At 43.2% G+C, this 10804-nt stretch overlaps 4 protein-coding genes across 4 annotated transcripts; 3 read left to right on the top strand and 1 right to left on the bottom strand.

Moving 5' to 3' along the window:
• Positions 1 to 2157: 2157 nt before the first annotated feature.
• On the top strand, positions 2158 to 6644 carry LOC128721351 (ADP-ribosylation factor-like protein 6). The gene is made up of 3 exons (XM_053815095.1): positions 2158 to 2335; positions 6145 to 6291; positions 6373 to 6644. Exons 1-3 carry the CDS (start codon positions 2158 to 2160, stop codon positions 6642 to 6644), a joined length of 597 nt encoding a protein of 198 aa, XP_053671070.1.
• LOC128721350 (peroxiredoxin-6-like) lies at positions 3126 to 4240 on the bottom strand. Its single transcript, XM_053815094.1, has 5 exons — positions 4117 to 4240; positions 3892 to 4048; positions 3595 to 3812; positions 3420 to 3495; positions 3126 to 3327 (listed from the first exon to the last, which is right to left on the bottom strand). The coding sequence occupies exons 1-5, from the start codon at positions 4197 to 4199 to the stop codon at positions 3196 to 3198; spliced, it is 666 nt and encodes a 221-aa protein (XP_053671069.1). The 5' UTR covers positions 4200 to 4240; the 3' UTR covers positions 3126 to 3195.
• A 386-nt stretch (positions 6645 to 7030) lies between the features above and the next one.
• On the top strand, positions 7031 to 7651 carry LOC128720581 (small integral membrane protein 20-like). Its single transcript, XM_053814255.1, has 3 exons — positions 7031 to 7231; positions 7302 to 7358; positions 7467 to 7651. The coding sequence occupies exons 1-3, from the start codon at positions 7111 to 7113 to the stop codon at positions 7517 to 7519; spliced, it is 231 nt and encodes a 76-aa protein (XP_053670230.1). The 5' UTR covers positions 7031 to 7110; the 3' UTR covers positions 7520 to 7651.
• Positions 7652 to 7849: 198 nt separating this feature from the next.
• On the top strand, positions 7850 to 10722 carry LOC128730362 (trifunctional enzyme subunit beta, mitochondrial). The gene is made up of 5 exons (XM_053823408.1): positions 7850 to 7978; positions 8602 to 8767; positions 8848 to 9745; positions 9814 to 9987; positions 10077 to 10722. Exons 1-5 carry the CDS (start codon positions 7912 to 7914, stop codon positions 10188 to 10190), a joined length of 1419 nt encoding a protein of 472 aa, XP_053679383.1. The 5' UTR covers positions 7850 to 7911; the 3' UTR covers positions 10191 to 10722.
• Positions 10723 to 10804: the final 82 nt, after the last annotated feature.

Below are 10804 nucleotides of genomic sequence, written 5' to 3'. Positions count from 1 at the left end.
TCCTAGCATTATTTGATACAGCATAAAACGTTATATTAGGCTCGCTCATTCACGATGTTAAGGTAGTTTGCACTCGCAATTTTGCTAAACGGTAGCTGGCTTAACCAAAAAAAGGAATTCAAATCCAGATTACGTATGCAGCGGCTCATTGGCGCTATACTAGAGTTGTTTATTAGCATAGCTTGCACCTAAAACGCGAGCGATAATGCTTTAGCAAAGAGGGTCTAGCCCTAGCAAAGCAGTAGCATCTCAATAGGTCCCCTTAAAGTCACGTACTAGAAATACTGCAGGCTGACTGTGGGATAAAACTATTCATGTTAGAATAGAGCGAATTGCATTTGAGCCTGTAAAGCTTACATCGGCGCATAGGCATTTGGCAAAAATTATTTATTTTATTTATTTCTTTCTCTTTTTTTTGATAGCTGTTAAAGGAGTTTGTTTCATAAACTGCACTAGACACAGCATGTAGCTGGTATGAATCTGCAGTACGATGTAACGTTTTGTAGTTGCTTCTCTTCACAGGGCAACGGTTTCATTTGATGCGATCCGTTCATTAGAGTTGTGCAGGACTTCGAACCTAGCGCAAGGTGAACCATATAAACATTTCCAGGGAAAGATCGAATAAAATCATTAGTAAATAACTCTGTCCATCCAATTGATTAGCAAGATACTAGGCATGATTCTGCGGGAGCAAGTAATAATGTTATAGATTATAATGATTGCCTCCAAAGCTCAGCCGTTTGAATACGCTACTCGCCTTGTTTTTTAATGTTATTTATACGGCTAAATATTAAAGTGTAACGTTCAAAATGAAACACACTCGCCCCCGTTTCCATACTTACATAGCAGCACTGTGATTGATGTTCATATATGGTTTGTTTGACTTACTTCTTTCCTTAACAAAGAACACTACTTTCAATCCTAGCCTGCCGATATCGTACTAATGAGAAGCTAACTATTGGATTAGGGGCGAAGAGTGTACTAAATCATACCGTATGAAGAAGAGAATGGAAAGAAATCTTAAAATAAACAATCACCTAAACTTTAAACGACTGTAGGATCTTTGAAGAACTAAGAGAAGAGTATATCGCCTACGCATTATGCATTTGTTGATTGGAAAGAAAAGCAATCGAATGTTCACACATTAAAACACATTTTGAACCACATGGTCATGTTTCGGCAATGTACTGAGCGTGATGGAAATTGCGGTGCATCACGGTGTGCTCCGCTAAAGTAATCCTTTTTATGGTCCTCCAAAAAGACTTGACAACAAAAAATCAATTCCAATACACTACCCCATGCCCTAGCAACGGTTACCAAAACAATTGTACTATAATGATGGAACGTATGCACCGTTCGGAGCAGGCTTACACTTTACATCCAAGCGCACCAACTCTCCCTCTCGCGTACGGACTAAAAAGGACACAAGACGGGTTCGATCGCATGTGAATCAAGGATATCTCTTCTAGCCCCCAACGTCGCCCTTAGTTTTAGCCGAGTTTTCAGTTCCATTGGTAGTGTGTTTGATTTTGCGATTTTTAAATTAGTTCATTTTCATTTACAAAACACGTGCAACGTGCGGTTCTTGTCATGTGGCCTCAAATGACGCGTTTCAAAGGAATGTAGCTCGAAAATCTGTGTATCGCATAATGCAAGTGTGGCATACCACATCCTTTCGCTCCACTTTCGCCAGCAAGTCTGCATGCGTGAATAATTTGCAGCCGTGCTACATGTAACCGGAAGCCGAAGCGCGAGCAGCATGAAAAGTTGCGCCGCATAGTAGCCGCTTCAAAATTCGCCAGGACGAAGCTGCACTTTTCAACCTACGTTCGGTCTAGTAAAAGGTAAAGCAATGTTAACCTTTCGCTAGCGTTTGGCGCGTGTTTTGGTATCGTGCAACGGAAACACGTACGTTAGCAGAACCGCAAACACTTGCTTCTTTTTCTGCTCCTGGCACTCTAGACCGTTCTCTTCCGAGCTACTTTTGGGGGGCTGTGTGTGATCAATATCTACCTCCTATCCAGACGGAGTCAGGTGAAATTCTGGCCCACGCCCTAGTACAATATCGGCCAAAGTAAGCGCACTCTCGGCTGTGGTGTTGTGGATTGCCGTTCTCTTTAAACACTGGTGCCAGTTTCGCGGATGTAACTCCCAAAGATGGGGCTGTTTGATAAGCTGGCCAACATGCTTAAGATGAAAAAGGAGCAGATCAACATTCTGGTCGTCGGACTGAACAACAGTGGCAAATCGACGATTGTGAACCACTTCAAGAACCCGAACGAGCGGACATCGATAGTCGTCCCGACGGTTGGATTCAGCGTGGAGCGATTCGAAAGTAAGTACTTCTTCCAAAGGCGCCGGTTTTCTAGTAGAAGCTACGAGTTGCTAGCAGATGGAATGATTTGCAGCAGAGCGATGACACATTTCCACACTCACCCTCGGTTTTTCTTCATCCCGCTCGAGCTGTTAAGGGTTGAGACCCATCGAGAGCTTATGACGAGGAAAATAAAAGTACCATCTAAGTCACCAAGGACGTATCGATTTTACCAAAACGACCCTCCCATGGCCGCATCAGAAGTTCAAATCAAAGCAATCATTTTATTTTCCCCCTACCGATTGCACTATGCCAACGAATGTGGCTGCATACTAACAAAAACAACACGATGTGCAACGTGAGCCGGAACATCACAATTTTATCCTATTATCAATTTGAATTCTCCGTTTCCTTATCTGCATCCCAGGGTAAACCAGAGAGGCACGGACTTGCTTAGCAAATAGCAGTTATGAATATTTACGCGAAACACAGTGGGTTGACGCTGTTCGACCATGATGGTGCGGTTATTTGAAGGCAATCCATCTTACTTACTGTATCCCTTTCCGGTGTAAACCGCAAACCTAGTATGGCATCTGCGACACTGGTTTGCCTTGGCCGTCACGTGTTATTGTCACGTTCTGAACGGGGTGTGGAGTAGAATTTATATTCAATAAATTCATATACACACAGCATCATACCAGAAATGGACGCACCCGGAAGTGCATTCCCTGCTTGGATTAAGATAGTTAAACAATAACGTCTCATAGATAACGAAACCATGCAATGTGTCGAACAAATCAGTACAGAAATCTATTGTGAAAATGCACATTTATTATGTCACACATAAAATGAAAAATGCACCAGCAGCTGTGTTGCACATGTTACTTGTAATCGGTCGTCGTACGAACGTACACGTTGCCGGAAGGCATGGAGACGCGCTCGATGCCGTTGGGAAACAGCTTGTCGGCGTCTTCCTCGCTGACGGACGGCAAAATCATGACCTTCGTTCCCGGCTGACCGTAAAAAAGAAGGTTCATATTATTGCGTGTAGCTCGTTACCCATAGATCGAACCAGGATAACAATAGCGATAGGATAATTACTTACCGTCCAATTGGCAGGCGTTGCAATCACCTTCAAGCGATCGGTCAACTGCAGAGAATCGATTACGCGTAGAATCTCACTGAATGGAACGAAAAATTGGAAACAAAAAGCGAGATAGCAAACCACGCGAAACTCATTGTGTGGAGCCTTCCGGCGAGGCTACGACGAGTTCACTCACTCGACATTACGCCCGGTGGACGTTGGGTAGTGCATCGTCAGCCGGACCTTCTTATCAGGGCTGATGATAAATAACGCCCGAACCGTGTGCGCCAGCTCTACGTTGTCCTTGTCCTTCTCGTCGAGCATGCCAAACTTAACGGCCAATTCCCGGCTCGGATCAGCTATGATCGGATACGGGAAGTTCCCAATGATGTCCGGGCAGTACGATTTAATGTCCTGCGCGTGGGGGTAACACAAATGAAGCCGTTAGACGTTTCGCTGCAGTGTACTAAGCATGGTCCACCGTTTAGCTTACATTCACCCAATCCACGTGGCATTTTAGGTCATCGACGGAGTGTGCCAGCACCTTGACATTGCGCTTCGCAAAGTGCTCCTGGTGTACCGCGATTCGTCCTAGCTCGGTCGTGCAGACCGGCGTAAAGTCGGCTGGATGCGAGAAAAGCACGCACCAACTGTAAAATTACGAGCTTTTGTTTAATCTGCTACTGCACCTTGCTTTGGCCGCACGGCCGTCACTCACGAATCACCGAGCCAGTCGTAGAAATCGATCGGTCCTTTGGTGGTGTCCGTCTGGAAGTTAGGAATCGTCGCTCCGATACGCATGGTTGGGTTTGGTTTGGTGCCGGACGATGTGCGATTAGTTTCAGAACCGAACTCGTACTGACAACGCTCTAGGCTGCGCGATTATCTTGCACTGGCCGGTTTGGGACCCACACAATCACCTCTGAGATAGAGGCTGCGTTTCGTTGAGCGCGGTTACGCTTAATTGTTGACGCGTACACGGGCACATGTTGTTCAATCACTCGCGTAGGAAGCACAAAACTTGTGGCCCGCGGTCAAGGGCGCACTTCCTGATCCCCTCTACGGTGGGAATCACTCCTTTGCCATCCGGTGCTTGAGATTCCATCGTTTGCATGTACAAACGAAAGCGCACCCATTGCTCTCTTTGCGCAGAGATAATTGCACCACCAGCAGGGTTCTATAAATTTCTGTAATTAAAAGATGACTTTAGCCCACGATTATCGATTGCAGATGCCGAAGTCCATATCTTGTGTCGCATGTAATTTAGAAACGATTTATGTTGGTCAGCCAACACACATTCGTTATAATGCAAAATTTATAGATTTTCTTAAAATCTTTAGTTTGTTGGAAAAAATACATTTTTTCGAAACTAATATTCTTAACCTAGAACGTGTGTGAAAATTTATTCTGCTGGTGTAGTTTACTCCAACAGAAATATACGCATTCCATCAGTCGGAGCAATGGTGTGTATTTTCAGATGCATGTTTTGAAAAAATAACTCCATTTCATTCAATGCATTCATTTTTGTTTTATTGAACAACTGGATATTGAACAACTATACTACACCAACTATTTTGGACGATTTCCATTAACATGGTATAAGTCTATGATAATGATATAATATAACATAACTTAAGTTTTAGAAACCAAGAATCAAAAATCATCTTGTATCGATCATCGTATCGATGATACTGTGCATGCGCTTTTTCCATGCACTCTTCTGAACAATACATGGTCACGGTGCAGTTTTCACATGGAATCAAAGTATGCTTTCTCGGTGACAAAAATCACACCGTATACATCGAAATCTGTCAAGCAGAAGGCTGCAAAATGGTTTTTCAATTATCACCTCGTCGCCGATTTTTAAACTTTTGTTAGTGGCCACAGATAGGCCCGAGTCTTTGCTCTCGCGAAGTTCCAAACAGTTTGCTACCTGAGGTGATGTTTCAAGGGAATCGTAGGGAATCAATTCTTTTGGCTCTGTGTTGCTATCGGTAACGGATTGGCCATCGATAGAATCCTGGTTATTGTTGTTTTCGACTTGTAGAGCTCTTTTAGCAATAGCTTCACGCTGTGCCTATTTGTCCGCTAGCCGCTCCGGATAGTTTGATTCGCGAGCTAGCGCTATATTCCTCCACCAATCATCGTATCGTCCTAGCGTGTAACAGATCATGGAACGATTAGAGTACGCCATTGCTCGTTCTTCAGATCCTTTGGTAGAGAACGAAATGCTTTCAATGAAGTATTTTGTAGCTTCTATGTATCTTTTCACTCTCGGATGGAACAACTCATTGCCCTTGGTCCTTAGATCGCGGGCTTTTGCATTGTCCTTTACATCTTCGCGAAGATGACACTACATGGCAGTGCATTCACATGGATTCGTATACCCTTTGTCGTTATGAATTGTAATAATATCGTTTATTTGCATATAATAAATTACCATTTGAACAAGCCACAAAAACATACGAATGAAATAATAATAACATACCACTACATAACTCCACACTACCTTTAAAGCGACAAATAATATGGAATGCAATCTAAAATAGTACTCAGGAACATATAAAAATTCTCAATAAGAAAAAAAAAACAAAATCTTTCAAGCATATTTGCAAAGGTTTTAATTATTAACATATGGTGCCGTTTAACATATGGTCCTCTCCTGTCGAAACAGTGAAAAGACAACGAAAAAGATTGAAAATGTGTTTAAAAAAATCGTTCCCTCTTTCTGATCGTACTCAAATAGTTTGCCTTTTGATTCCAGACCAAGGAGTGTTTTTCACCGCATTCGATATGTCTGGAGCGACGCGCTACCGGAGCCTATGGGAGCATCACTTCAAATCCTGCCAAGGAATAGTGTTTGTGATCGATTCGAGCGATCGAATGCGATTAGGTAAGCACGGTCAGAAAGCTTTTCATTAGCGTTGAAGTTTAATGCCATAATAATTGCTATTGAATTGATGTTTTCCCACAGTGGTCGTTAAGGACGAGCTAGAAATCCTTTTGCAACACCCAGACATTTCCAACCGACGCGTTCCTATTCTTTTTTTCGCCAACAAGATGGACTGCACCGATGCACTGTCTAGTGTTAAAATCGCAGCTGGATTGGGGTTGGAAAAAATCAAAGATAAACCGTGGCACATCAGCTCGAGCAATGCGCTAACCGGCGAGGGTTTGCAGGACGGCGTGCAGTGGATGGTGCACCAGATAAGAGAATGTGTTGCAAACAGCAAAGAGCATAGGTAGAGCGTCATTCTGAAGCTTTTTTTCATGCAAACATGAAAGCAATGCAATGTAATGCAATGCAATGCAATGCTGGCATGCAATTGATGTCGCATGCTGCACGAGCGATCTTTTTATTTGTGACATAATTCTTTTATATCTTAATAAAGATTAAGTTTATAATGCTTTACGGTTAGTAATTTCAGTAATTTGGTTACTTAATTAATTATGCTCAAAATTTTATCGCTATGAATATGCAATAGTCCACTATGCAATTATATCATGCTGTCCTAAAAATGATGCTATAATAATGTCAGCATTGCAATTATAGCTTGCCGCTTGCTTGAACGTTCTGTCAAAACCATATGGGAGAGCATATTTGTTTTGGTTTTGCATAACATACCGCAACACCGGGTTGCAAAGAAACACAGTTTCCATTATTTTGTTGATAAAAATCGTCCCAAGTATTCCTTACAGTTAGTTCTTGAACATGGCACCGATTGTTCTGAAAGGGAGGAACTACGCATTGCTTGTTGGTGGCATCGTTGGATTCATAGCCCTCGCGTGCTATCCTATCATCGTACATCCGATGCTGCACCCTGAAGAATACAGTAAACACAGAGCATATATAGATACAAGATCCAATGGTGTGGCTACTTATTGGTATTCTTTATATTTCAGAGCAAGTGCAAAAAGTAAATAGAGCGGGAATCAAACAGGAAGAAATCCAGCCAGGAAGTAAAAATATCGCACCTAAACTAATATCCTTTAGCATTACAATAACATTATTCTTTTCATTATGCTAATTACAATAACATTATTCTTTTCTGTTGCCCTTTTTTATAGATATGCGTGTATGGAGTGATCCTTTCAAACCGCGCGAAGACGTTAAGCGATAAATTATCCTGTGAGATGGACGAGAGTCATTGTAGAGACATTAGTCGACTATTGCTAGCAGCTTGTATCTATCATAATCGAATTATTGAAGGAGTTCAATATTATTAGTGTAAAAAATATATGTTTTGATTGAATACTACTATTTATAACAAACTTAATCAAAAACACTCATTGTCATTGCAGTGATTGTAAACGCGCTTTGTTTTTTTTTCTTTTAAAAAGTGAATGCTTAGCTTGAGCATAACTGTCAGCAACGTCAATAGTGTTGACAACTTCAGTTGGCCCGATCTAGTTAATTAACTCAGGCGCTTTCGTGGAAACACAGTTTGTTGCTCTCCCGTTAATTTTTGTGCATCACTTAGTCGGCCTGCATTTTTATATTATCTGCTTTACCATGGCTTACAATCTAGTTAACATAGCTAAATCTACCTCATCCCTGACGGGAAATCTCGCGAAAACCGGTAAGTGTGGCCATTGTTTATGTTCCATTTTCAACATCAAGTGAGTACCCCATTTTGCACTTTGACTTGGTACTTAGCTTAGATGAAGAATCAAGAAATCAGAAATGAAACATTTGTGACTTCTTAATTCAGAAAAAACAATGGAAATGTTCTCCTATTTGATTAGTTTTCTAATGAGCTTGATCATCTTACGATGATGCAGGCGTGCCAGTTTTCAATCCATCAAGTAGAAAGTTCAAAGTCCAACGTATCACCCTCAAAGTACACGAATACCAGCACGTCATCACGAGATCGCAGACCAATTTTTTGTTTTGAAATCATCATCACTGAGCTCGGCCCCGGTAGTTATGTGAGCTTGGCCCCGGTGTTGCTTTATCAGCAACCCGGACATTGGTCATCCTGCGGGCGGTATTTTGCTGCCCTTTTTAGATTATTTATCTCCTTACCTAATCTTTAGGATTCACTGTGTTTTTTGTGCTCCGGTGCACATCAATGTGATTAACAAATATTCAACGTTCCTTATCATCACACCCACAATGTGCATTTTTTAGTTGCTTATTTGAAGCACGAAACTTGCGTTTTTAAAGTTTTATTTTTACATAATTTCTCTACTCCTTTTGCAGCTCTTCGCAGTATCAGTACCTCTGGCATTGTTTACGAGCCGCGCCGTTTGCCAGACAAAACCGGTAAAAATGTAGTGTTGGTAGATGGCGTGAGAACGCCTTTCCTGACTTCCGGATCCGACTACTCGAAATTGATGCCCCATGAGCTCGCCCGCCATTCGCTCCTGTAAGAACGCCCGTAATAGCGGATATATCCTTACAAAAATCTTGTGTATTAATTCCACCCTTCCGTCTCTTATATTGCAGGAGTCTTTTGCGCAAGACTAAGGTAGACAAAGAGGTGATCGATTACATTGTATACGGCACCGTAATCCAAGAGGTGAAAACTTCAAACATTGCCCGGGAAGCTGCGCTCACCGCTGGGTTCAGCAACAAAACTCCTGCCCATACCGTTACGATGGCTTGCATCAGCTCGAATCAAGCAATCACTACCGGGATGGGGCTAATCGCCACCGGTACATACGACGCCATCGTAGCCGGCGGTGTTGAGTTCATGTCCGACGTGCCGATCCGTCACAGCCGTAAGATGCGCTCGTTGATGTTGCGTGCCAATAAGGCAAAAACAATGGGCCAACGGCTGCAGTTACTGTCCACAATCCGGCCCGATTTCTTCGCCCCTGAGCTTCCGGCTGTGGCCGAATTCTCGTCCGGAGAAACCATGGGCCACTCAGCCGATCGGTTGGCAGCCGCCTTTAATGCGTCTCGCCAGGAGCAGGACGATTATGCGTTGCGTTCTCATACGCTTGCCAAAGAAGCACAAGAGAAGGGCTACTTCACGGACTTGGTCCCCTTCAAAGTGGCTGGCGTGGACAAGACGATCGAGAAGGATAATGGAATTCGCGTGTCTACGAAAGAATCGCTAGCCAAGCTGAAGCCGGCATTTGTGAAGCCGTACGGCACGGTGACCGCAGCCAACGCTTCCTTCCTTACCGATGGCGCTTCGGCTTGCCTGATTATGACCGAGGAGAAAGCCAAAGCGCTGGGCTTGCGGCCGAAAGCGTATCTGCGAGAATTTTTATACGTCTCGCAAGATCCAGTCGACCAACTGCTTCTCGGTCCGGCCTATGGAATCCCGAAGCTGCTGAAAAAGGCCGGGCTCACGATGAAGGACATCGACGCGTGGGAAATCCACGAGGCATTTGCTGTACGTGAACGACTACGCACTTTCGAGTTGCGATCATTAGCTGACTTTCTTCTACTTATCTCTTATAGGGACAAATTATTGCCAACCTTAAAGCACTCGATTCGGACTACTTTTGCAAAAACTATCTGGGACTAAACGAAAAGTTCGGTACGCCCGACATGTCGAAGTGGAACAATTGGGGAGGATCACTTTCGATTGGACATCCGTTTGCGGCTACTGGTGTGCGTCTGTGCATGCATGCGGTAAGTGACAATAAAATACGGCTGCTTTATTCATTCGAATATCGCTAAATATTTCGGTTGCATATTAAAACTTTTTTGGGGTGTTGTAGGCAAACCGTCTGGTGCGTGAAAACGGACAACTCGGCCTCATTGCTGCTTGTGCTGCCGGTGGACAGGGCGTCGCCATGTTAGTCGAACGGCATCCGGAAGCTAATGCCGAGTAGGATGGTCCATCCATTCCAACTCTGCATTGCCTTCCGTCCCCCACCCCTCCTCCTCCATTATCTTTGTCGGTTCCAAGTAGTTGAAACAGGAGATACCGATCCACGTATCGTGACTGTGCAAGCTATGTTATGTGTCTTTGTGTTTTTTGTTTGATTTGATACCCATTAAGATGAACCTAGATGTTAAGATTGTGCGCTAGAGTAAGAGAAATGTTTTCTTTCGTACGTACTAAGCCTAGTTGATCCCTACAGCAACCTCGAACTGCGTCGAACGAAAAATGAATCGAGATGGTGCCGAAAGCCCTTCCATTTTGCGTTGCCTGTTGCGACCTCGAATTTGAGTTGTGCAACTAAGGAAGGGATGAACAAATTCGTCAACGTTTTCTTTTATAATTGTACTGTGTAGATCGATAAAACCGTGTACTTCCCTTCATACTCCCATCCAATCGTGCACGTGTTTCTGTAAGCTTTAAGGTTAAAACAATCACTATTTTAAGGAATTGGTCCCAATACACGAATGCATGATACGCGATAAAAGTAACATCAGATCGTATGTTTTGTGCAACATTTTGTGATGACCTTCAATTTTTATTCCAGACTGCTACTGCGTGCTT

Source organism: Anopheles nili, chromosome 2, assembly GCF_943737925.1.
Source record: "Anopheles nili chromosome 2, idAnoNiliSN_F5_01, whole genome shotgun sequence".
Classification (NCBI taxonomy): Eukaryota; Metazoa; Arthropoda; class Insecta; order Diptera; family Culicidae; genus Anopheles; species Anopheles nili.
Note: the sequence above shows the minus strand (reverse complement) of the source record. Positions and strands in the feature narration are given on the sequence as shown.